Here is a 25,498-nt window from a genome sequence, read left to right as displayed (position 1 = left end):
TCTGGATTGAGATTGAAGGTCGACCAACCTCTCGAAATTTTCAATTACTAATGGGTTCATAACTGTGCATCGAATTAGCAACCGGTAAGAGAGATTCCAAAAACGATGTTTCAACGGAAGAATACCCGCTAACACTTCAAGACTCATCGTATGGGTCGACTGCATGCAACCCAAGGCAATACGCAAACAACGATATTGTATTCTCTCTAATTTTATAATGTGCGTGTTCGCGGCGGAGCGAAAGCAGAAACAGCCGTACTCAAGAACTGACAATATCGTTGTTTGGTATAACCTTAGAAGGTCTCCTGGGTGAGCACCCCACCAAGTTCCGGTAATCGTACGAAGAAAATTAATCCTCTGTTGGCATTTTTGTGTCAGATACCTAATATGACAAGCCCAGGTGCATTTAGAGTCGAACCAGACCCCGAGATATTTAGCGACTAAAACCTGAGAGATCGTTTTACCCGTTAGTAGGAGCTGCAGCTGAGCTGGGTTATGCTTCCTAGAAAAAACGACCAGCTCAGTTTTCTCCGGAGAGAATTCGATACCCAGCTTAAGAGCCCATTCAGACAAAGTGTCTAAGGTATCTTGCAATGGTCCTTGCAGATCGCTAGCCTTGCCACCAGTAATGGATACAACGCTATCGTCTGCAAGTTGCCTTAGCGTGCATGAATTTGCAAGACATTCATCGATGTCATTGACGTAAACATTATATAAGAGAGGACTTAAACATGAGCCCTGGGGGAGGCCCATGTAACTAATTCGGGAAGTTGTCGAATCGCCATGTGAGAAATACATATGCTTTTCTGACAACAAATTGAGCAAAAAGTTATTCAAATTTGGTGAAAGTCCCTGCGAATGAAGTTTCGCGCTTAAAACTTCTACAGAGACAGAGTCAAAAGCCCCCTTAATATCCATGAACGCAGAAGCCATTTGCTCTTTTCGAGCAAAGGCAAGTTGAATTTCAGTAGAAAGCAACGCTAGGCAATCGTTCGTCCCTTTGCCCCGGCGAAAGCCAAATTGAGTATCTGAAAGTAACCCGTTTGTTTCGACCCATTTGTCTAACCGTAAGAGGATCATTTTCTCCATTAATTTCCGGAGGCAAGAGAGCATCGCAATCGGCCTATATGAATTGTGATCAGAGGCAGGTTTCCCGGGTTTCCGAATAGCAATGACTTTTACCTCCCTCCAGTCATGCGGAACAATATTTAGCTCAAGAAACTTGTTGAACAAATTCAACAAGCGTCTTTTTGCAGAGTCGGGTAGATTCTTCAACAGGTTGAATTTTATTCTATCTAACCCTGGAGCCTTATTGTTGCACGACAGGAGAGCCATTGAAAATTCCAGCATCGAAAATGGAGGCTCTTCCGTAGTTACTAATAACGCGTCGCGAAAGGTTTTCTGTTCCGGTACAGAGTCCGGACAGACCTTTTTGGCAAAATCGAGTATCCAGCGATCTGAATACTCCTCGCTTTCATTCGAAACGTCACGGTTCCGCATGCGCCTGGCGGTATCCCAAAGAGTGCTCATCGCTGTTTCCCTGGACAACGCGTTTACGAACCGCCGCCAGTACCCGCGTTTTTTCGCTTTTACTAAGCTCTTCACCTGCCTGCCCAGTGCCTCGTACTTTCGAAGCAGGTTGACAGTGCCGTACTCCCGGTAGTCCTTATACGCCGCGGACCTTCGCGCGTACAGCTCAGAGCACTCTTTGTCCCACCATTTGTTGGGAGGGCGCTGTCTAATCGTTACCCCGGGTATCGGTTTCGTCTGAGCTTGAGTCGCGGCGTCGATTATCAAGCCAGCTAAGAACGCGTATTCTTCCTCCGGAGGAAGTTCCTCGTGAGTCTCGATAGATTGCGCTATAATAGACTCATAACACTTCCAATCAATATTACGTGTAAGGTCGTAGGAAATATTGATTGGGTTCGGGGAAGTTGAACCATTAGCAATTGATATAACGATTGGAAGATGATCACTACCGTGGGGATCGTTGATTACTTTCCACCGGCAATCTAACGCTAGTGATGTCGAGCAAAGGGATAGGTCAAGCACGCTTTCACGTGCTGGAGGATTAGGTACACGTGTCGCTTCCCCAGTATTCAAAACTGTCATATTGAAGTCGTCGATCAAGTTACAGATTAAAGAAGATCGGTTGTCGTCGTACAGCGACCCTCATAGCGAACAGTGAGAATTAAAATCTCCCAATATCAAAAAAGGCGCGGAAAGCAACTCTGCTATATCAGTGAGATGCTTCTGTTCAATCCGCGCGGATAGAGGCATATATAACGAAACAAGGCATAGGTCTTTTCCATTCATATTCGTTTGAATGGCAACGACTTCAATATTCGAGATCGAGGGGAGGTCGATTCGGAAGAAGGAATAGCACTTTTTAATCCCTAAAAGTACCCCTCCACCGTGTGAGTCTCGATCTCGACGAATAATGTTAAAATCGTGGAAATTGAGTTGATCGTTTGAATTGAGAAAGGTTTCACAGAGCGCAAATGCGTCACAATTGTATGTATTTATTAAATGAGAAAATAGATCGAATTTGGGGATGATACTTCTGCAATTCCACTGTAATACAGTGATAAAATTCCTAACCTCTTTCGCCGTATTAGTCATCGAAAGATATGATAGCTGAAATGAGGGGCCAAGTTGCTGCTAGTTGCATCAAAAAGGTTTTCACTGTAGGAAGAAGGGCAAGGAGAATATTTTGTAGGGGATCTGGTATGTTGAATGTTTTAAATATCCAGTCCACAATATCAGAAAATTTTATGAACCCTGTTTCTTTTTTATCTTCTGATCGAGAAATGGGTGCACGAGGGGTTTTTGGTGCCCCAGGAAGCGGTGGGTACTCCTGGTTTGATTTAAAATTAAAACCGGGAGGTACTTGCTTCGGTTTTTCTTCACCGCTTCCTTTTTGTGTTGGCTTATTGGTCATTCCGCTAGGGGTTATCTTGCGACCTTTGCGAGAAAGATTAGGAGAGTTGATCATTCTCCTCTTCCTAGATCCTTCTGGCATGGCATAAGAACACCCTTCGAGGGGATCGTCAGATGTACCCTCATCGGTTGGCAAAAAGGAAAAGATGTTTCCTGTCGAGGGTGGCTCAGCACTCTTCAGCATTTCTGCGAAAGAGCGCTTTGATCGTTCCTTGAGGGAACGCTTTATTTTTTCCTCGCGCTGTTTGTACGCGGGACACGCCGAAAGGTCATGCCGAGTTCCCTCGCAGTAAAGACACTTTTCAGTATCCTCACTGCAAGCGGTCTCAGCATGATTGCCTCCGCACTTGCTGCAGCGTGCCTTGTTGCAGCAGTAGGTGGCTGTATGACCTAACTGCTTGCAGTTTTGGCAATGCATGACCCGCGGTACGAACAGGCGTACAGGCAGACGAACCCTGTCCAAAGAGATGTAGTTCGGCAGTGCGGATCCGGCGAATGTTACACGGAAGGAATCCGAAGGGAAGAATTTCTTCTTTCCTTCTTCGATGGATACTGAATGCAATTGCTTGACATCCAGTATCTTTACATCTTGAATCAGGGGGTTCTTGAAGCAGCCAACCCCGTGACGCAAAATGTCATCGACCGTGAGGCTTCCTTCGGTAACCACACCGTCGATCTCCACGTCCTTGGCAGGGATGTACACGCGGTACTCTCTCGTGAAGAGCTCGTAGCTAGCAATTGCGTTTGCTTGCTTCAAGCTACTCACAACAACTCGCAGTTTGTTCGGTCTAACCTTTGTAATTTCGGTTACGTCCGAAAACTGTTTTGCCAGGTCCTTGCCGATTTGAATTATATTTAGAGGCTTCTTTATGGGCCTGAAGTAAACTACGAACGGACCTTTCGAAGCATCTGGGTAAGCTTTCACCCGTGTTGCCGGTACCCTTGGTACGGGGCTAGGTAGCGGGGAAGGTAGAGGGGAATTGATGGGGGAGATCTCAATCTCTTCCCCAGTTGTTTCCACATCCAGGAATAGTTGCACCTGCATGTCGTCCATTTTGCGGGAGCGTTACGCTCTACCGCACACAAACGATAAATATTCGAATGTGAGGGGGGGTCAAGTAGTTGCTATTAAATTTTAAAAACAATTTTTCAAACTACAATGGCTCAAAATAAAAAAAAGGCAGTAATACTAATACTAATAACAATAGTAATAATAATAATAATAATAATAATAATAATAATAATAATAATAATAATAATAATGATAATAATAATAATAATAGTAATAATAATTATAATAATAACAATAATAATAATACTATTAATAATAATGATAAAAATTCTAAAGTGAATACTTCACCGAACGTCTAAGTCACGACCTCACGGCTGATAGTAGGATTAATCGAGCGTCTCCGCAGAACAAACAATGACGATCCAGCTTCGTGTTGTGACACAGTGGCCGTATCCTACACGCGACCTTGTAGATGCCACTTGTAGTTGACTTCCACTCGCTCGATCGTATGGTGGTCCGTGCTGCTAGCGGGGTAACAGCGGTGCGGGAGAATTATTCTTGCTGATATATCAGCTGCGTATCGGATCACTGGCGGGGTAGCCTGCCCCTACCAGTGTGCAGAAGATGTTTCTGCCGATATATTGCAGGCTATTGTTATCGCACACAAGAACTAATCGAAAAAAAAACACCCGTACGATAACTCGTGTATTGTTATTTTGCGAATCAAACGGAGATAAACAATTTGCGTCTAATCAAGACGAAAGCAAAACAACGAATCTGACTCTACATTTAGATGCAAAAACTAACAAACTTTGCTTAGAGTATACATTAAAGAAAAATTGAGCGAAAAGAAGTTAAAGTGGTAAAGCGTGAAGAGGTTCCAAAGTAGTAAACTCTCAAGCCTTGCAGATCATGGACAATACTATTAATCGTAAGTTCGCGTGTCGGTGCCGAGCGCTCAGTCTGAGCGACTTCACATTCGGTTGTGATAGCGCGATCAGTGCACATGTCACTATAGCTTCAAAGCCAGCACCTGGTGCTAATAGACTCGAAGCATTACCATGGATTGGCAATGTGTTGGTAGGACAAAGGGAAGGTTAAAGAGGGTTGCATGGTGCAGTTATTTTTGTTTGTTCCTTCTGTGGGTGGATGGTGTTGTTGGGTTTCGAACGTGTAAGTTTGGAGTGACCATTGTCCTAATTGTGCGATAAGAATATATTTTTGATCTTTCATGCAATCAGTGGATGTTAAACAGAAGCTCCCGAAGCTGTTCAAATATGATGACTTTGACGAGTGTCGAATAGGAAACCCTTTTTTCCAGTACTGTGTAGTGCGTACCGTTATACACCCCGATGAAGAATCAGAAATCTGGCGTAATATCAGTGTAAGTGTTTGGATTAGATGTTTCTATGTGTGTTATTCTCAATGATTCCGTGTGAAAAATTCTTAGAAGCCCAAAGCAACATGGGAATTGCAATAACACATACAAATTTGTTTCAAACCAGAAGAGATTTCGCACCTTGTTGGGAAGTCAATAATGTCATAGAAGTCGTATGAGGGAAATATTTACCACCAACAGGTTTCTGTTTGTTCCGACTTTGCTATTCGATCTTCGATTTTAACTACATAACATATGAGTGAATTCATAAAACACGAGTATCAATATCACACCCTTTAATTTTTTGTTTTTTTTTTGTGTCTTATAATTGTAACTTATAGCGTGTGATCCTATAAATCTTAGGCAGATAGGTTTGAGAATTTTATAACCTTGAATTATTTTTTGTTTGCAACAAGTAATAATGATGAATGTTGAATAATAGTTCATCATAAATTTTTAGAAATTTCATTCATTTCCAAAGATTTCTTCACCAAAAGTGAAACCTCCTACTTTTTTCGAACAGGGTATTTTTATCCTGAAAAAAAAAATCAATTATCATTGAAATAGAGGATTTCGTTTAAATGTTCTATTTGAAGAAAAGGCAAATAATTTTACACTTATTCGCAGACACGAATTCGATTTCTGATTAAAACTCTCGAATTAAAACCATATTATAAAACTACAACAGAAAAAGGATCGCGCAAGACTCCACATCTCAGACCTAAAGGTCTTCAATTAAAATTTCAATGCCCCAGTATTCGATCACCCAATATTCAAATATTTAAAATGACAATCATTCACCGCCAGACGTCCACCCATTCGCTGTACATTTACTCAGTTTACTTATTTTTGTTTGATAAATAGCTACTCACGGCAAATTCCCTCAATTTCCCGCGTGATCGCCTTGAACGCGGTCTTTGTCTGTCCGGCTGCGTGCGACGGGTGTCCGAAGCCGCCGCACCCATCTTCAAGGACGGCAATTTGGATCATCAAATCGAGCTGCTAACCGGCGATGATGCGGCGCGCGGCAACTTTGTCAGTCAATGTGTCAACAGAGAAATATATGAATCACATCGGCTGCAGGGATCGTCAACAATCTTGCACTGCTTTTCGGAGGATGATTTTCATCGAAGATTTAGTAAATATTTACGTCCGTTGTTTGATGATTAAAGCTGCAATTACCTCTTTTCATTACATTGAAGGTTTTAACGAAAAATGCTTTCTCGTACTGGCGGCCGCCTTGATTCTGTTGGTAAATATTGCCACATTACGTGACTATTGGGGAATTGAAGGAAACTGTGAGTGTTACCAAATCTGCGAATGTGATTTCTTTACGATTACTGATTCCATTTTAATTATAGTCAATCGCTTTTTAAAACCATTCTCTCTGCGTCGAAACATAAGAATGTTACTAGAAGTTAGCACCTCGAATGGAAATCTACGTTATTTAGACGGTTTGCGTGCAATCGGTATGCTCGTAATCCTTCTTGTACACGCTTCATTGCCGATGATTCGGATGCCGCTAAAAAATCCAGAAGATCTAGAGGAGGTTGGTCGATAATCTTTTAATCTTTATAAATGTTAGTATATATATATTTTTCTCAAAGCAAACCAACCATCCGTCCTTCCCCATCTGGAACTCCAACAACACGCACATGATTCAGTTTTTCTTCACCCTCGGAGGCATGGTGATGGCGGTCAGTTTCCTCAAACACATCGATCAAGAACCCCGCTTCAACTATCGTTATTTGAGGCTTAAAATACTAAACCGATTGGCACGAATCACCCCGGCGTACGCGTTTCTTATTTTCTATCAGGCAACGGTTTTCAAGCGCACTAAACAGACGCCGGTGGCGCCAAAGTTCATCGACTACTGCAGTGAACACTGGTGGGGAAATCTTCTGTTCATAAACAACTACGTTCACTTGGATGAACCGGTACGTTTAACTAGCACGCAAGCTGGTGTTAAAAGAAAGCTTGTATACGAGCGGTACAAGAAAATTGAATGCAAACTTTTTTGCTATTTTCTAGTGTATGAAATTTGGCTGGTATTTAGGGGCAGATTTTCAACTATTTCTTGTGGGCCTGACAATCATGGCGTTGATCTGGAAATTCCCTGGCTGCAAAAGGGCATGCGTCACTGTGCTAGTTTTGACTAGTTTTCTGCTTCCTGGATTCGTAATCTACAAAAAGAAATTAGATGCAACTATGCATTTTAATATGCGGTAACATTTTTTTGTTTCCTATAACAATTTAACTCAATCAACAAAACTCTTATGTTGTAGGGATGCACTTACTGAGTTACGGGATAACAAGTTTTTCCTACAGTTTTACACACCCGCTCAAACCAACGTTGGGTCATATTTCTTTGGAATAGTTGCCGGAATTATGTATCATTTAATTGTTCAAAATAACCAACAGTTAAAGGCAAAATTCTATTTGTCCAAACTATTAGAAGCTAGTTTTCTAGTATTTTGTGCCTTGAATGGACTACTTGTTGTTATACCTTCGGTAACAATAGAAAAGCCGTCACTGTTTTTGGCAATTTATGGATCAGCCTTAAAAGCTATGTTCGGAATCTGCTATTCCACGCTTTTCTGTTACCTTGGTCTAAAATCGAACTCTATCTACGTGGCCTTACTCGAACATCCCGTACTGCAAGTGCTAGGAAAATTGAGTTATAGCATCTACATTGTTCAGTATTCAGTAATTTACACTTTGTACTCCAATATGCATGTACCTATGATGTATGGAGCATTCAATATGGTACATACCTGTTAATAACTATAAGAAATTATTTAATTTAAACTATGTTTTATTTTACAGCTCTTAACGTCATCCGCAATAATGACAATCACGTTTTTGAGTGGCATTATGCTGCATCTGGCCGTAGAGATACCGTTTTACACATTGATCAAACAAATTATCTATGGAAAAATCAAAATATCTAAACTAATTAATTTATCGGATAAGAAAAAATAATTAGTTTACCGAGTGAACCACATTGGGATCAACCAAAGTAATCAGTTAATTGTTTTACAAACAACGGTAAACTAGTCACATAAATAAATGTATTATTTAGTTTTATGCCTATTGTATAGACACATGAAAATAAATAATTCGTTCATTTTTGAATCCCGTTTTTGATCACTTTTTGATCAAATTTCGAACACTTAACACTTTATGTAACTTCTTTCTCTGAAAAACTAACTATAAATGAATTTTATCATCGATCTTGAAGGTTAAGCATGTTGATTATTTTATTTTTGTTGCAATTAAGTGCTATTTATGTATATAGATTTAAACATATTTTGTATATGAAAATTCAGAACTCGGCTTTAATTCAAACTCTGAACACTTCAACGTTATCGCTTAGAGATGACTATCACTTTTTTCAATGCCTGCTGGTTCCCTGGAAGTAGTTCTACAGTAACGAGCTATCACTAGGTGAAGGACATTGCAAGGAACGAAAATAATCATACTTTTATTACACTAGCTATAATAATTCTCGCGTAATTTTTCAAAGTGACCTAAGTAACAATGACAGATTCTCTCCTCTCTCACTTTGTTTCGTTAATTACGTCGTCATTATATATATTTTCTAAGGTTTCTTCCCCTTAAACGAGAGATAGTAATACTGTCTTGCTTACTATGCATTGAGTGTTATGAAATATGGAAAAAATAACATAATTATTGATCAAAGAGAAAGTAAACAAAGAGAGTCTCTCAATGTTAGATAGGTCGCTTTGGAAAATTACGCGAGAGTTCCATTCTTATTCTGAAGTGTTCGATGTTTGAGACTGTTCGAAGTTTGAATCAAAATGGTGTTTAACAAAAAAGATTGTCAAAGATATACATTGGCTTCGGACAATTGGGTCATAAAGTTCCTAACGGTTTTCTGATTTTTATATACCAGCTGAAAGAGTGCAATTTTCTGAGCAAAACGTGATTTTTAAAAAATGTTCGATTTTTAAATGACGAATCAAAAACTGCTCGAAATGCCTTAAATGACAGTTGTTCCATATACACGCTCGTAAATAATAACTTATAAACTGAGCAACTCTGACTCAGTTTAGAACGATGTTCGTAGACGTCAATAAATGAGTAGAAGTCCTTTTTGATTTTGAGTAACTTTGACTCACTTTTTGGGTTCCCTTCATATAACTTCTTTCTGAGTAACGTCGCATATAACGACGTCCATTTTGAAAGTTGATTATGATGTGCTTCAGTTTGTAACATATGTTTTGACGTGGGACACGTCTTTGTTTACTATACTGGGATGCATTCTGTAAAATTGGAAATGAAACGGGCAAATGTTGCGTCAGATTTCAAACGCTAATAACAGCATAACCACATGATGGATAACAATAACCAATATGTTGTTGGATAGATAAAATGTATAACTATTTTGTAATGTGTTAATTATCACTTTAATTTCATTGCTAAGCGGTAAAATTGATAGTAATTTCAATAACAAATTTACGCTAATAATAAACCAATTACATGCGAGCATTCCTAGCACAGACGACGTGAATGGACACCATCCGTTCCCTGTGATATTCCCTGTATCAATTTCGAAATAAAAATTGACAGAGTCTCCCCGTCCCAATAGGTCAATTTATTTTTGCTTCCATGAGCTTAGACTAATATGATGTCTCGAAGGTAAAAGTTTTCCTAAAAATTTGAAACAATACCCATCCTTGAACAATCTCTAAACCTGCGTGTTAGGTACTGTAGAACCTAATAAAAACTGATGTCTTGGAAGAAAACATGCCAGTAAAAGCAACAGTACCAGTGGAGTATAGAACCGCAGGTCTCTCGTCGTCTATGATTGCATTGGTACTCTTCTATTCGTACTGCAGCAGTACTATTCGTATTGCAGTGGTACACTTTTGTTCGTACATTTCTATTCGTATGCAATTGAGGAAAAACTACAATGCTGTTGTTGATGGTGATTGAAAGTTTATTTCATAAATATGATTGCCATGAATTACTCAACAAGAATTGTAAATTTTTGCAACGGATATTTTTTTAATTTTATCTTCGATATTCACTAAATAATCGTGACCGGATAGTATCGAAAGAGTAAATTCCTAGAGTAAGAACCTGCGAATGCTTGTGATTTTTTAGTTTATTTAGTAAGATTCGTACAGAATCTCTTTTCATATTTCAAAATTGTTAGATGATATATTATTATTCTAAGCTTTACCATAATAAACGTATATTTCCTGTCTTCGTAATACAGCGAATGTAGTTGCAGGCAAATGAAAAAATTGTCAAGCAAAAAATAAAAATGTAATTGTGGATTTCCACGATTTTTTGCTGGAACTTGTTAGGAATTTTGTTCAAAATTTTTTCTTATGTTTTCCAATTGATGAACCTCTGTAAGGGCTTCCATATTATTTTGAAAGTAATATCCATACTATAGATTTGATTTAGTTAGAGTTAAATAAGACAAAACCATTCATTATGATAACGTAAGCATTATTGGATTTGGTTTTTAAGGATATAGAGATAATTCTGACTTTGACGCATTATGAGAAATTCTTGATGCTTCTTCAACAAGCACGATATGCTTGTGCCTTGTTAAATACATATTTTTTTGCACAGAAAAAAAAAATACTAAAAGCATAATATCGCCAAATATAAATGATATTTCTTCGAGTGTTGTTGAATATATTCCAAAAATTGATTTCCAGGGGAGGCTGAAAATAAACACATTGATTCTGTCTGCAGACTCTGTATATTTTGTAACAAAAAATCCCCTAATTACAGTGTTCAGTCCCACGTCACCATTTCATACAACCCTAGGGCTGTATACCTTGTAGTATTTTAATTGTGTGCGCCTCAGAAGGCATCATAACTGTTTACTATTATTACAAGGTAAAATTATTGATGAATATGTGGTGTCGTTTATTGGTCGTGGCGGATTTCTAGCCAGTAATGAAACTGAACTGTACCCAAAAAATGAGTAATGTCGTACTCAAATTTTGAGTAATAATGACTCATTTTTAAAGACGCCTAGTGTTACTCAGTTTTGAGTATTTGTGGAGTTACTCAATTTTAGAGTTGTTCCACTTTTTACGAAAATGCGTCAAATGTTACACATTTTAGAGTTATAACTTACGAGCGTGTAAAAAAAAATCTGTATTGTTTAAACATAAAGAACTTAATATTTTTTATGTTTTTATGGTACATAAACAAAATTATTAGCTAAAACGTGTGAGGAGTTGAAAATATGTTCAATTTGCTTAATATTTAATTAAATAAAATTTGGAGTGTTTATAAAAATTTATGTCAATTTCGAAAAATCTGTAAATCTGTACTTTTCGACGAAAATCTGTATATCTGTATATACAGATTCTGTACCGTTACTTCGGCCGAAAATCTGTAAAATACAGATTAATCAGTACATGTACATGGCATCCTTGCTAGTGGCCCGAGTCATCCCAGTCTTCAGAGCCAATCCTTATCCCGAAGTTACGGATCTAATTTGTCGACTTCCCTTACCTAAATTGATCTATCGACTAGAGACTCTAAGCCTTGGAGACCTGCTGAGGATTCGGTACAAGCTGTTGAGAGTTTGCGTGCCCCAGTCTTCGATTTTCAAGGCCGAAGAAGAGAATATCGACACAGCAATTTAATACCATGCTCTACCAGCCTGTCCAACCATATCTCTCTATGAAAGACTTCCATGGCTAGTATGACTGTTAAACAGAAAAGAAAACTCTTGATAACTTTGTTGGCTTCTCGAAGAAAAGGATTCATGTTGCCATGATTACAAAGGCGCTACCGTTTCCGGTGTGCACGCCAATGCAAACGTATACTCAACAGGCTCCAGAATTGTAACCAGATTTTCTTTCGCTCGTTTAATATATACTAGTGAATGTTGCATCAACCCAGGAAAACGAACGAACCTGTACAGAGGTAATTTCTGCAGGGGGCTGAACCCCTCCCACTGCCCATGTGAACTAGATTAACCGAGTTAGGATAAAAAGGTGTATTTTAGATTTTTGTTCAAGAAGCCTCAGAAATCAATTCGCTACTGTGCCTGGTGCCTGGTGTCAAGCGCTTACTTATTTACTCCATGAAAGAACAAATGTTTTAGTTGATAATAAGTTGATTCAAATAATAAAATCGTTAACACAAAACTATTCAGCCTTTCAGCTCGATTTTCAGTTTTCTATGATTAAGCACATATGTTATACATTTCAGATATACAAAAACTCAGTTTAAACAGATTTTTCATGTTGAAAAAATAAGAATGCATATTTCTTCGTTTCAGGATTACAGTTTTCTGGAAAACGGTATTTTCTGGGAAATAGTTTTCTGGTGATCGTTACATTCTGGCCTTCTGTTTTCTGGGGAAAAGGCTTCGGCGTTTTATTTTCTGGGGAATAGTTTTCGAGGAATTGTTATACAATCTTTCTGGATAGTTAACTTGGCGTCTGTAAGGTCGGGTTTATTTTAAAAGCGAATTATTTCTAGAGAATCATTTCAAAAGGTCCTATCTGCTTTGATAGATTTTTTGATCGATCACTTTCATTCAATCACAACAACTTATCAAACACCTTTTATGACACGTTATTTGCAAAAGTTGATAGCGGAGGGATCACTCTAACCTTCAGAATAAAAATCCCACTTGGGAGAGTTACTAAAGCTGAACCATTACCATTGCTGGTACGATGATGGCGGCGTTTATTGTCCAGATGACTGCCGAGACCTCCGACGATTCCAACGTGACCGTTGAAAGCAACAGATGATGGAAGCTGTTTGGAACCGCTTTCCGTGTCGGTTGAGCTGTCAGAAAGTGTACGACCCGAATCAATGCTCATTCTACGCTGGTAACGATTGTTTGTTCCTCCACCACTGGTACTGTGATAGTGATTGTGATGATCCCGACTATTGTTAGCGCTAGTGTAGCTGCTAACCGGTTGCATTTCCAAAGGTTCCTCGCGTTTATACTAAAACAAAAAGCGTTACTAGCGTTTGCAAACGATAAATAAATCAAAACATTAACAACATTTACCTGCATTAAAGGGTTAGTTCGCGGCATCCGACTGCTCCCAAGTCGTCGTCCGTGCAACCCACCAAAGCCTTCAAACGTATTTCCATTGCCTGCATTTAACGAGTCCATATCCCGGTAATTGTCATTGTTGCTCAACCTTTCATCACTGCTGGAGGTGTGCAAATTACCTCCGCTTCCAATCGTGCTGAGATGATTCTTATACACACTGCTAACTCCGCCTGTGCCACCGGCACCGGCATTCGAACCAATGATTAGGTTGTTGTTGTACGCATTTAGAGCAGTTCCCGTAATCACGTTAGTACTTTGGTGATATAAAGCAGTTTTGTATCCCAGAGGACCATATTGACCATCTTGTTCATTACTATTGTTGTTATTGTTGATGCTTGTTAAACTGGAGACGGTGGCCGTATTACTGGCTGGCGCGTAACGTTGCTGATTAATGTATCCGTACTTGTTGTTACTCATCTTTCTCGGAGGTGGAACCTTGTTCGTTACGTATTCGATTTGCTGCTGGCCTAGCTCTACTGGACTCGAGCTTTGAGATTGCGTCGTGATACTTTGGTAACCGGAACTACAAATGTTAGATATTTGTCCGATTGATATGTTGCTCCCTTTGCCGGTCAGTTGCTCTTTCCCTCCCTTCTGGTTTTCCGTAACTCCCTGTTCGTCTGCGTAGTTAAGCAGATCTTCCAGATCATCCAAGCTCATCGGCATATTGGATGGATTGGACGCTGGCGCGGCCGGAGTAGGAGTGCTACTCGTTACCATATCGCTGTGCGGAATCCCGAGACTAAGCGGATTTTTACCTAGATCTGAAAGTAAACTTAGCTGGGAGCCATTCAGGTTTCGGCTTCGACTGCCGTTGATATGTACTGTCGACTTTAGCAGCGGGGTGGGACTCTTTCGGTTAAAGGGATTACTTGGATCGAAACCAATCTGAATTAGGTTGTTCACGTTGGCATGCTCGTCCGCTTCATTGCTAATGCTACCATTACTAACGGTGACGCCGTTGTTTCTGGGCAGTGTACTCGCTCGAATGCCGCAGTTTAAAACAGGGCTTTTCTCTTTCTCATTTTTTAGGCTGCCGATGTTACTCGAGTTGTTTGAATAGTACTGCGAAACTGTACCGTAGGTCCGAATACTGCCAATTGGATACTGATACTTGTTCTCGTTGGAATTTGTACTAGAAACATTGTGATGTTGAATGTTTGCATTGACGACGTGCAAATTGGTTGCAGAATTAATACTTGAAGTGGAGTGTGAGTGTTGCAGTGAGTTCATGCTTTGGTTCTGACTCAGCAAAGGTCGTACTGTCGGATCATTATAACGAAAGATGTTCTTCTCTAGCGAGGTTGGAGTCAAAACACCACGAATAATTCCTCTTTCGGCAGTTGGTTTAACCGGTACGGTTATTGTGTTCTGATTCTCCTGATTTGGATATTTCTTCGTTTCAGGATTACAGTTTTCTGGAAAACGGTATTTTCTGGGAAATAGTTTTCTGGTGATCGTTACATTCTGGCCTTCTGTTTTCTGGGGAAAAGGCTTCGGCGTTTTATTTTCTGGGGAATAGTTTTCGAGGAATTGTTATACAATCTTTCTGGATAGTTAACTTGGCGTCTGTAAGGTCGGGTTTATTTTAAAAGCGAATTATTTCTAGAGAATCATTTCAAAAGGTCCTATCTGCTTTGATAGATTTTTTGATCGATCACTTTCATTCAATCACAACAACTTATCAAACACCTTTTATGACACGTTATTTGCAAAAGTTGATAGCGGAGGGATCACTCTAACCTTCAGAATAAAAATCCCACTTGGGAGAGTTACTAAAGCTGAACCATTACCAAAATGAAAAGACGCTCCGGAAAAACGATGAAAGTAGATAGGACCTTTTGAAATGTTTATCTAGATTTAAAATGAGCTATAATGCTTATTACTCGATCATAGTATTGAAATTTGAACGTCAAAGTCATGGGTATATCCTATCCACCTCATAGCTGGTGTAACAATGTCTCCCCTCATTCACGCCGGCTTTAATAATTTGCGTCTAAAAACTAGGGTTTATAAAAAGTATCTATTCAATTGTTCTGCTAGTTACAATTGTTATGCAATCTCTCTTAATTAAAAAAAAAGCTTTTTTCTAGGTAATTGCAAGAGTATCGAAGACATTGCATAACACTGGATATTCGAGATATAAAAGATATTTCCATAACCAACTTTATGATTATTCCGCAATCCATTAGCTTCCCTCGAATGCCGTTTTGGCATACCATTGCAAATAATAGTGACGGTAAGGAGCGTTAATCTCAGTTTCTTCATAAATCAACTAAATCAGTCACAGGGCAATACATACTGGACGGTTTACATTACAACAAGTTTCACATAAATAGTTCATATATTTCTTGATTACAGAAACCCTTTCTACAAGTAGCATGGTGTGGTGTGCTTTTTTGAGGAGGCATTCATATACGTAGAAAAAAAAAAACAATCTAACCGTACGTGGAAAACGATTCAATACAGATTGAGTTGAAAGGAAAAAGAAATAGTGCAAAGAAAAAAACCGAGAATCGAAGATCGAAAGTTTTACACCAATAGATTATAAGTGTATTTTTCAACAAATCTTTCCAAACAGAGCTTTCAAGTGTACGGATTTGTGTTTAAGACTACTGATAAGCTGAATTGATGATCGGGTCGATCGTATATTTTATTTATGAAATGGTTCTTTGGTTACATTTAATAAATTTACTGCATTTCTCTTGCTAATCCATAATGCTGCGCAGCCAAAAAAAAATCTTTTAAGACAAAAGCATCGCCAAGTCGCTGAATTGTTGAAGAGACAATCAAGCTGAATACTTCAATTTGTTATTAGGGAAACAAACAATTGATTCCAGGCAGTCGAATTGCTTTTCCATTGGCGTCAGGTTAGTTTTCAGTGGGCAGCTTTTCTTGTGGTTAATTATTAAGGTGGTAGCGTATCTCCTTCTGCATATAAGTACGCTTAGTTGTAAAGATATCCTTTAACAAATTTAGCAGAGCATGATGGTTGGTGTTTGATCTATATGCATCAATTGTGCTTTACTTAGAATCGAGTAAAAACTAGTAATGATAGATAATTATCATTTCTTAAAACTTCCTGCTGAATAATACATGTTTCAGGGTGCATCATATTGTACAATAAATAATTTAAAACCTTAAACGTAGGTATGTATAATTCAAAGCTTCTACATTTTACGATTATTTACAAATCATTTCTTTTCATTGAACTTTACCATTGCATTTCATTTGTTTTCTACGTTTATTTTTTTTTTTTCAAATCGACTTTGATCTTGGAATTTGCATCCTGGAAGTGTATGTGGGTGTGTATGCACGTGTGTGAGAGAGAGCAGTATCGATTTAGCAGGAGGATGCACTGGCATTGGTTGGTTGTGGCGAGCTGGCATCACTTTGATTCGACTGATTCTCGTAGCGATTGCGCAGACTGGAGAGGGCTGTTAATAGCCTATTGTTTGCCGCATCTAGAGCGGCAATTTGCTGACCTTGCGCCTCGATAACGCGCTGCTTGTGCGTCAAAACGAGTGACATTTTGTACTGTTCCCGTCGAAGTTCCTCCTCCATCGCCAGCAGACTGAAATAGAACCAGAACAAATGAGTACAAATACATTCAACAGAATATTCCAAAGCGTGCTTCATCACTTACCGTCCAATGATGCTTCGAATTTTGGTATCACTGTGGTGTGAAATGGCTTCCAAATCTTCGGTAACCTCCTTCAGCTCGGACTCCTCCAGCTTCTGCCGCAGTTCGTCCACTGAAGCCTGAAGTCGTTGGATTTCCCGTTCGCACTGTTCGACAGATTTGCTAGTGCTGGTACGATGATGGCGGCGTTTATTGTCCAGATGACTGCCGAGACCTCCGACGATTCCAACGTGACCGTTGAAAGCAACAGATGATGGAAGCTGTTTGGAACCGCTTTCCGTGTCGGTTGAGCTGTCAGAAAGTGTACGACCCGAATCAATGCTCATTCTACGCTGGTAACGATTGTTTGTTCCTCCACCACTGGTACTGTGATGGTGATTGTGATGATCCCGACTATTGTTAGCGCTAGTGTAGCTGCTAACCGGTTGCATTTCCAAAGGTTCCTCGCGTTTATACTAAAACAAAAAGCGTTACTAGCGTTTGCAAACGATAAATAAATCAAAACATTAACAACATTTACCTGCATTAAAGGGTTAGTTCGCGGCATCCGACTGCTCCCAAGTCGTCGTCCGTGCAACCCACCAAAGCCTTCAAACGTATTTCCATTGCCTGCATTTAACGAGTCCATATCCCGGTAATTGTCATTGTTGCTCAACCTTTCATCACTGCTGGAGGTGTGCAAATTACCTCCGCTTCCAATCGTGCTGAGATGATTCTTATACACACTGCTAACTCCGCCTGTGCCACCGGCACCGGCATTCGAACCAATGATTAGGTTGTTGTTGTACGCATTTAGAGCAGTTCCCGTAATCACGTTAGTACTTTGGTGATATAAAGCAGTTTTGTATCCCAGAGGACCATATTGACCATCTTGTTCATTACTATTGTTGTTATTGTTGATGCTTGTTAAACTGGAGACGGTGGCCGTATTACTGGCTGGCGCGTAACGTTGCTGATTAATGTATCCGTACTTGTTGTTACTCATCTTTCTCGGAGGTGGAACCTTGTTCGTTACGTATTCGATTTGCTGCTGGCCTAGCTCTACTGGACTCGAGCTTTGAGATTGCGTCGTGATACTTTGGTAACCGGAACTACAAATGTTAGATATTTGTCCGATTGATATGTTGCTCCCTTTGCCGGTCAGTTGCTCTTTCCCTCCCTTCTGGTTTTCCGTAACTCCCTGTTCGTCTGCGTAGTTAAGCAGATCTTCCAGATCATCCAAGCTCATCGGCATATTGGATGGATTGGACGCTGGCGCGGCCGGAGTAGGAGTGCTACTCGTTACCATATCGCTGTGCGGAATCCCGAGACTAAGCGGATTTTTACCTAGATCTGAAAGTAAACTTAGCTGGGAGCCATTCAGGTTTCGGCTTCGACTGCCGTTGATATGTACTGTCGACTTTAGCAGCGGGGTGGGACTCTTTCGGTTAAAGGGATTACTTGGATCGAAACCAATCTGAATTAGGTTGTTCACGTTGGCATGCTCGTCCGCTTCATTGCTAATGCTACCATTACTAACGGTGACGCCGTTGTTTCTGGGCAGTGTACTCGCTCGAATGCCGCAGTTTAAAACAGGGCTTTTCTCTTTCTCATTTTTTAGGCTGCCGATGTTACTCGAGTTGTTTGAATAGTACTGCGAAACTGTACCGTAGGTCCGAATACTGCCAATTGGATACTGATACTTGTTCTCGTTGGAATTTGTACTAGAAACATTGTGATGTTGAATGTTTGCATTGACGACGTGCAAATTGGTTGCAGAATTAATACTTGAAGTGGAGTGTGAGTGTTGCAGTGAGTTCATGCTTTGGTTCTGACTCAGCAAAGGTCGTACTGTCGGATCATTATAACGAAAGATGTTCTTCTCTAGCGAGGTTGGAGTCAAAACACCACGAATAATTCCTCTTTCGGCAGTTGGTTTAACCGGTACGGTTATTGTGTTCTGATTCTCCTGATTTGGATGAGGCTGTGGCTGAGGATTCTGTTGCTGAGTGGTGATGAAGTTGTTTGTTTCTTTGGCAATAGTAATTGCTTCTAAAATCGCAGGAAGAGGGTGCAGATCAACTTGTTTCGAAGCTGGTAATTTCTGAATACTCTCGGCAAGTAAAGTGTGAAGAATGGAAAGTTGTTTGCCTTGGTCAATATAACCGGCCCAATCGAGGATACTTTCTTGCAGTGGGGTTTCGGTGCGGGTTGAAATACTGTGGAGAAATTGTTTCATTCGGGGTGCTTCCTGCTCGAGAAAGTCGTTGAGGAATTCCATGAAATTTTCCTTCCCTTGAAACCGCGTAAAATTAGCCAAAGTTTGAAGAGTTTTGGCCACAAGCGTCAGATTGCGAGTTGCACGCGCGGATGGAAGCTCATTGGTGATGTTGAATAGACTAGGAGAGAGAATGGCCGGGCAGAGAAAGCGTAGGAAAATTGACGCACTAATTAGGTTATCAGCCATGTCTTCACGATCCAGCAACTGCAGTCGCTCGCGGAATGTTGAGAAGCAATCTCTCAGCTGGACAGGAAAATTTTTGCCACTGTCTACAATGCTGCTCCAGGCAGTTTTCACTGCATTTCTCAATGCTTGTTGTTGACGTGATAAGGAACCGTTAGCTTTCAAGGGATCCACTTCACAATCGCGATCTGACGAAATTATTTCCGATATGGGAGCGGAGAGAGTATCCTGAAGGTACTGTTCGCCTGTCAGTTTGAGGAACGCCTCCATACTTTTAGTAGCAAGAGAATTCCCTCTGAAGGTTAACCGTTGATCACCAACGCGAAGCAAATCCAAAGCGACCACATCCGTCAGAAAAGCCGCTGCCATCCCCTGTGCGTGCATTAGCAGAACCAGCGCTTGGCCAATGTCTTCCTTAGCTTTCACACCGATTACTGGCTCCAACACTTCACAAACTTTCTTATAGTTTTCTTTCAGGTAGTCCAGAAATTCCTGATAAACTCCAATGGGAAGAATATCTATGCTTTGGAAGCGACATTTTATCCTTAACGTAGGAATGGGTTCTTTGGAGGAGTTTTTGCTGATGCTATCATGCTTTTCCGCAATGATCGGGTACCAATCTTCGGAAAACGTTCTGGAAGTCACTTCGTGTATTGGAATTTTTACACAACCCACAAGTGCGTGTTTATCGCGCTTTTTCTTCTTTTCACCCTCTCGATAAACGTTAACCGTTATCACGTTTATATCCGGCACATCCGGAAAGTCAAAGTATTCTCCCCAGAAAAGTAGCTCCGTGCGCAACTTGATGGATGTTCGTCCATACAACGTTTTGTCCAGGTTAATCTCGCAAAAGTATTTCTTCTTTGGCGGCAGTGCTTTGGCTTCATACACCCACATTTTGAGCGAATTGTCCGTTCGTCTGGTGTTTTCGGCGTTCGGTGCAATCGATTTGCGTAAACTGTAGATCCAAAGATCCCGCTCCTGTCGTGACCCGCAGCTGTAATACCGCTCACCACGTGGACCGCCCCGTACCTGGAAGCAGTGTCTTCGGCCGAGCACTGAAGCGTGCACTGGAACCACTCCGATCGCACCGATACAGGAAAGGTCGATGGTGGACATCACAGCATGATTGGAGAGCAGACTCTCGTGTGATCGGGAACCCCGTAAGCCACCCTGTCCACGCTTCGAACGCTCCAGCTTGGTGACTGATTTTGTTCGCTTCAGCGGGTTCGATCGGAAGGAACTGAAAATATAAAACGATCTGTTAGTCGATTATTATTTAATGTCGGCGAGCTGGATTTTTGTAGCTACCGTTTTGAGAAGAAATTAGTGAAGCGGGATGTGGATTCGGACTTCTGGCCCAAGATCGGGGTACTGGGTGCCGACCCTCTGCGGCATGCCTTTTCATAGGATGTGTCTGTAAAAGAGAGAAAGAGAAGCAAAAATAAACACACTGAGCTTTTGTTCTGACATTTTCTGTGGCACGCAGCTAATCATAACTGGGGCATTGTGCAATTGAGATCACCACCATCAATCATCGCCTTTCATCTGCTGGAATTTTGGTTTCTTATCGTTTCGACCGTGACGGTGGCGGTGGGAAATGTGTCGTTTAATTTATTCTAACTGGCTGTCAGTTGATTAGGGTCTGTTTTGGTGATGCATCTGATTGGGATAAATGGAATGTGAGTGATATTCAATGCTGCAACTAGAAATTGTGTGCACAGCATATTACTCAAACGTCCAATTACTGTGATTAACGATTCTGAAGATCATAAAAATTTAAAAATTTAGTTCGAAAAATCCGAACAAATGGTTTTTTTATGTTATGCTATTATGTAGCATATGAAGACGGTAGTAATTTGATGAGATAGGTGAAAATGTCTTTCTCTACGCGCTTTAACTAGCAAACCGATGAATATGTGAAATGAACTATCATCTCAGATACACTCTCATGAAATCAGCGAAAGTGTCGCGAAGAAAAATGCATCATATTATAATAGATGTAGGGTAGAGCGGGGCTAGTTGGTTACGGGGTAAGTTGGTCAATGAAAATATCTTCGAATCTACGTATCAAACAAATTGTGTAATATGGGAGATATGTAGCGGATAACCAGAGAAACTAAATGACAGAATAAAGTACAGTTTCAATTAGGACGTATATTAAATACAGGTTGGTGCCAAATTGGCCATCATTCTACTCGGTTTTCAAGTTGAAACTTTTTGTCTGAACAAAGCTAGCCAAATTAAAATAAACCTAGTTCAATGCATAATGAAAGTACTTTTTGTTAGTTTTAAGTTGTGTAAAGCAAATTTTCGCCAAAATTTTATTTTCATGTATTTTAAGTAATTTTCATATTTAATACATTAGGGGCTAGTTGGCCCTATGCACATCATCAATGAATTCAAGTAACCAAGTAAATGCAATTTCAGGAACGGCGCATTTCGTGATGCATACTAAAACCAAACGAAAACAACACATTACTTTTCTCATGGTTTGAGATTTCGGAAAGCGAACGTATGACCAAAAATCCGGAAGAGGTTCGACTTCCACTGAGACGCTACAGGCTGCCGCAAATGCAGCGAGGAAGGATAGCTGAATGGTCCTTCCGAAATAAAACTGGTCAATTTACCCCACACCCTGACTAACTTACCCCATCTGAGGGGCTAGTTGGACAATTTGACATCAACTCAAAAAACATAAAATATCCGCAAAATCGTAGTCTATTTTGAGTCGTTCATGTTTTCTCTAGAAGCTACAGACTTAACGCAACATTGTCATGCAATGGGTTTTTGCCATAACATTCCCTACAAAAAGCTAGAGAACATTTTGACCAAAAATGACCAACTAGCCCCGCTTTACCCTACAACATTACTTTCGCCGTTTTCCAGAAGGGCTTTACTAATTGGTGTTTTTGAATCGTTGAATCTTTTCATCAAGTTTTTCGCTGATCAATGAAGGCATGACGCTAACTAACGTAACGTTTGCATTTAAAAAAATGGACTTTTTCCGGATTGTGATAAAAACACTAAGACAGATAATTGTGTTCTCCAGCTTACTTGCAAAAAAAATCTACGCCCTTATGAGCGGATTTCCGGCAGTTACCCGAAACATTTGCAATGGCATACGAAAACATGCGATTAGGTATATTTTTAAGTTTTTCCTTTGTTTTATTTATCAATTCCTCGACGAAACTGTCGGAGTAGATCTTCAGGTTTTAGGTTTTCCCAGAAATTTATGATAGGACGCAACTGGGGAACGCTGAACGGATTCGCCATTTTGGATACCACACCCAGGGTGGCAAAAAAAAATTAAAGTCAAATTCCCTGATTCCCCCAGAAATATAACATTAATTTCCCTGATACTTTTCGGCATTCGGAACAAAAAAGTGCAACATAGATGAACGCAACTCTGGAATCCCAGTGAAAAAAGTATTCAATCGGATATGAAACCGAACCGTAGATGTCCCGGAATAGCCTTTTATGTTACAAAAATCAGTTTTTGCGCTAAATAGTCGCTCAAAAAGGAATCGCGTCTGTCGCCCCCCTGACACCAGATCCGGCCAAAACACCACGTCTTCTCCCTTATAGTATTTCTTAATGAACGACGCAACTTCCGGTAGGCAGTTCGAACTTTAAATTTCCCCGTCTACGGTCAGTTCGCAGCGAAAGAAGAGCGGCTTTGACATCCCCTTTTCGCTGATTGTTAGCCACAGCAGGTGCTTTTTGGGGAACTTGGTGTGTGAAATGAACTTCACCTCGGAGCCCACTTTCTTCGCGAGGGAAGTAAAATACGAAGTGCCCTGCCAATCGTTGCCATCAAGGGTGAGATAGGTCCACGTCCCGATTCGCCGGGATTGACCTGACCTTTTTATTCAGCCGCTGTCTTTGCGTAGTTGCTTTTTAAGTATTTATTGAAGCTTTTTAGAGGTTTGACTGAAGCCCCCCAAAGGCGGCATTGGTTACTGGAGAGTTAAAAACCGTATGGTGAAAATCCGGGATGAAATGCCAATCGAAGTTGTGTGTGCGACTTGTGATAATTTTGAGAAGTGTTTGCGAGCCGTTATCAAATGCAAAGGGAAAAGATTTGAATTGAACTGATTCATCTGACTTTACTACTCTACTATGATAATGATAAAAAGGATTCATTTGTTAAATTTTTTTGGCATAAATAAAGTGTATCATTTTCACAGTCACACACAGTACACCCAAACATTTCTCATGAATGCGGCAACTCTCAAATTATTGCTATTGAATAAAAGTGATAATCAAGAACGTTACTAAAAATCATGCATGATTTGTTTTTTCAAAATCGTCTTAACGAATCTGCCTTTTTTAAGGAAACTGTTAAGATCCCTTCATGTACTAATTACATTTTTTGTCCTATGACATACATTTTAAGTTGTAAAGTAGGCAATGTATGTGATTTTTTCGACGATGAGAAAAATGAACACGGGCTGAGGATGTGATTTAGACTTAGAAAAAAAAATCCCTCGTCCATCATTACGCCTGGAAGCAAGTGATCATCATGGATTATGGCTTCATATTTTCATAAGTAATTCTATGGTGTGTAATGTGTGTAAAAGTGTCCTCGACGACTCGGACAACTCCCACTAAATTCGTTAAGAAAAAAATAAAAGCTATTCCTAAAATTCACAACATTTAAATGCCTGTTATAGAACAAAACAAATTTAAAAAAAATATTTTAAATATAAGTAAATCCATATTTAAGTAGAAGTTCTATTTTAGATTATTACAGGTCGGACTCGATTAACCAGAACTTCAAAAAAATTTTCATTCCGGATAATCGAGTTTTCAAATTTGCGATTAACGAACATAAAATAAATTTTTCCCTGTTTTATTTTATTTTTATGATGCAGTGGCAGAAAAGGGATAAAATCTTGAGAAGCAAAAGAAATTGGACATTGATTATTTTCACTTAATTCGAACATATCCCAAACATGCCGGAAGTGACATAAATGGTAACAAATATGGCAAAGGTAAAATTTCGGAATAAAATTTAAAAACGAACACCAAAAAAATAAATTCCGGATAATCTAGTCCGACCTGTATTTCAAGTGATCTAACAAAATCTATTACTCGATGATTAACAAACAAAACTAAACACAACCTGCGTCGCAGTAAAGCAGCCTCATAAACCTGTATCGTGCGTTAAGTTTCAAAAAGGCATATTTTACTCTAGTTCAAATAATTCAAATAATAATCACGATCTCATATTTCAAACTTCCCACTACTGAATCGAATCGGGAATCTTGTGGCGGCACGAGTCGGAATACTAAAGTGGCGACCGTGGCGTTATGCGGTCTCTCCTTTAGTCTGCGGTTTGCGGTGACGTGACCCACTCTCACTTCCGTTTCAGCTTGCTGGATCGTGCCAGCGTTTACTGATCCGACAGGAACGTGAATCTTAGGAAAGTCTAGTATTGTTCAGTTCGCGGGTACATTTCTAACATGGCCACTATTCATTAGGGAACAAATCAACAACGCTACCATAAACCAAATTCGAGTGTGTTATTGGCCAGTGAATGTAATCTACTAATAGGATCTTACCGACCACAAGTCATGGCTGCAGCCGGGGACTTACGGTGATCCGCTAAGTGTATCTCAGGGCTAAGTGACACTGTTGAAGCGAGTACACCAAGAGAGCAAAAGTGGTGTTCTCCATACTAGGATTACACTCGATCGTGGCTGTTTTGCGTCGGTCAAACGACGACGGCAACCGACCGTGAGGTTTCGATCCGACGTGAAAGTATAATTAACATATATATTTTCTCTGTTTGGTTTCGCGCTGCATCATGGTCGATACCGCTGGAGGTCGACCGTCTCAAGGGTATTTTAATTTGAGTGAAAATCTGTCCTCTTCGCAAGCCAGCTATTGCTGCGTTTGTAATGTCACGTGGATTGTTGTGGGACTTGAGCAGGTATAATAATCAAAATTTAATTTCCTGATCTCCCGGAAATAGCTTGAGACGTAGCAAACTGTGAGAC

General features: G+C 40.1%; 3 protein-coding genes across 10 annotated transcripts in view; 1 reads left to right on the top strand and 2 right to left on the bottom strand.

The window, feature by feature from the left end:
• The first annotated feature begins 4,467 nt into the window (after positions 1 to 4,467).
• LOC129724783 (regulator of hypoxia-inducible factor 1-like) lies at positions 4,468 to 8,470 on the top strand. Its single transcript, XM_055679945.1, has 9 exons — positions 4,468 to 5,125; positions 5,194 to 5,336; positions 6,195 to 6,468; positions 6,533 to 6,628; positions 6,692 to 6,879; positions 6,938 to 7,267; positions 7,362 to 7,555; positions 7,616 to 8,096; positions 8,157 to 8,470. Exons 1-9 carry the CDS (start codon positions 5,014 to 5,016, stop codon positions 8,310 to 8,312), a joined length of 1,974 nt encoding a protein of 657 aa, XP_055535920.1. The 5' UTR covers positions 4,468 to 5,013; the 3' UTR covers positions 8,313 to 8,470.
• Positions 8,471 to 12,889: 4,419 nt separating this feature from the next.
• On the bottom strand, positions 12,890 to 14,894 carry LOC129725113 (ras GTPase-activating protein raskol-like). The gene is made up of 2 exons (XM_055680568.1): positions 13,360 to 14,894; positions 12,890 to 13,294 (listed from the first exon to the last, which is right to left on the bottom strand). The coding sequence occupies exons 1-2, from the start codon at positions 14,638 to 14,640 to the stop codon at positions 12,905 to 12,907; spliced, it is 1,671 nt and encodes a 556-aa protein (XP_055536543.1). The 5' UTR covers positions 14,641 to 14,894; the 3' UTR covers positions 12,890 to 12,904.
• An 838-nt stretch (positions 14,895 to 15,732) lies between these two features.
• The window catches only part of LOC129719768 (ras GTPase-activating protein raskol), a 266,716-nt gene continuing 256,950 nt past the window's right edge, over positions 15,733 to 25,498 (bottom strand). For all 8 annotated transcript variants that reach the window (XM_055671167.1, XM_055671169.1, XM_055671168.1 and 5 more), the window contains 4 exons: positions 20,805 to 20,910; positions 17,571 to 20,736; positions 17,054 to 17,505; positions 15,733 to 16,981 (listed from right to left, as the gene is read on the bottom strand). In XM_055671167.1, the coding sequence (XP_055527142.1) occupies positions 16,750 to 16,981; positions 17,054 to 17,505; positions 17,571 to 20,736; positions 20,805 to 20,910 (3,956 nt within the window). In that variant the 3' untranslated portion in view covers positions 15,733 to 16,749. The remainder of the gene's footprint in view (positions 16,982 to 17,053; positions 17,506 to 17,570; positions 20,737 to 20,804; positions 20,911 to 25,498) is intronic.

The sequence above is a fragment of the Wyeomyia smithii genome, chromosome 2 (assembly GCF_029784165.1).
Source record: "Wyeomyia smithii strain HCP4-BCI-WySm-NY-G18 chromosome 2, ASM2978416v1, whole genome shotgun sequence".
Classification (NCBI taxonomy): Eukaryota; Metazoa; Arthropoda; class Insecta; order Diptera; family Culicidae; genus Wyeomyia; species Wyeomyia smithii.
Note: the sequence above shows the minus strand (reverse complement) of the source record. Positions and strands in the feature narration are given on the sequence as shown.

Excerpts from the sequence above, each read along its gene's own strand:
- LOC129724783 (XM_055679945.1), top strand. The coding sequence starts at position 5,014 with ATGGATTGGCAATGTGTTGGTAGGACAAAGGGAAGGTTAAAGAGGGTT. Across the intron at positions 5,126-5,193 it reads TGTTGTTGGGTTTCGAACGT|TGGATGTTAAACAGAAGCTC; the intron begins GTAAGTTTGGAG and ends TCATGCAATCAG. Across the intron at positions 5,337-6,194 it reads AAATCTGGCGTAATATCAGT|CTACTCACGGCAAATTCCCT; the intron begins GTAAGTGTTTGG and ends TTTGATAAATAG.
- LOC129725113 (XM_055680568.1), bottom strand. The coding sequence starts at position 14,640 with ATGAACTCACTGCAACACTCACACTCCACTTCAAGTATTAATTCTGCA. Across the intron at positions 13,295-13,359 it reads GAACTAACCCTTTAATGCAG|TATAAACGCGAGGAACCTTT; the intron begins GTAAATGTTGTT and ends TTTTTGTTTTAG.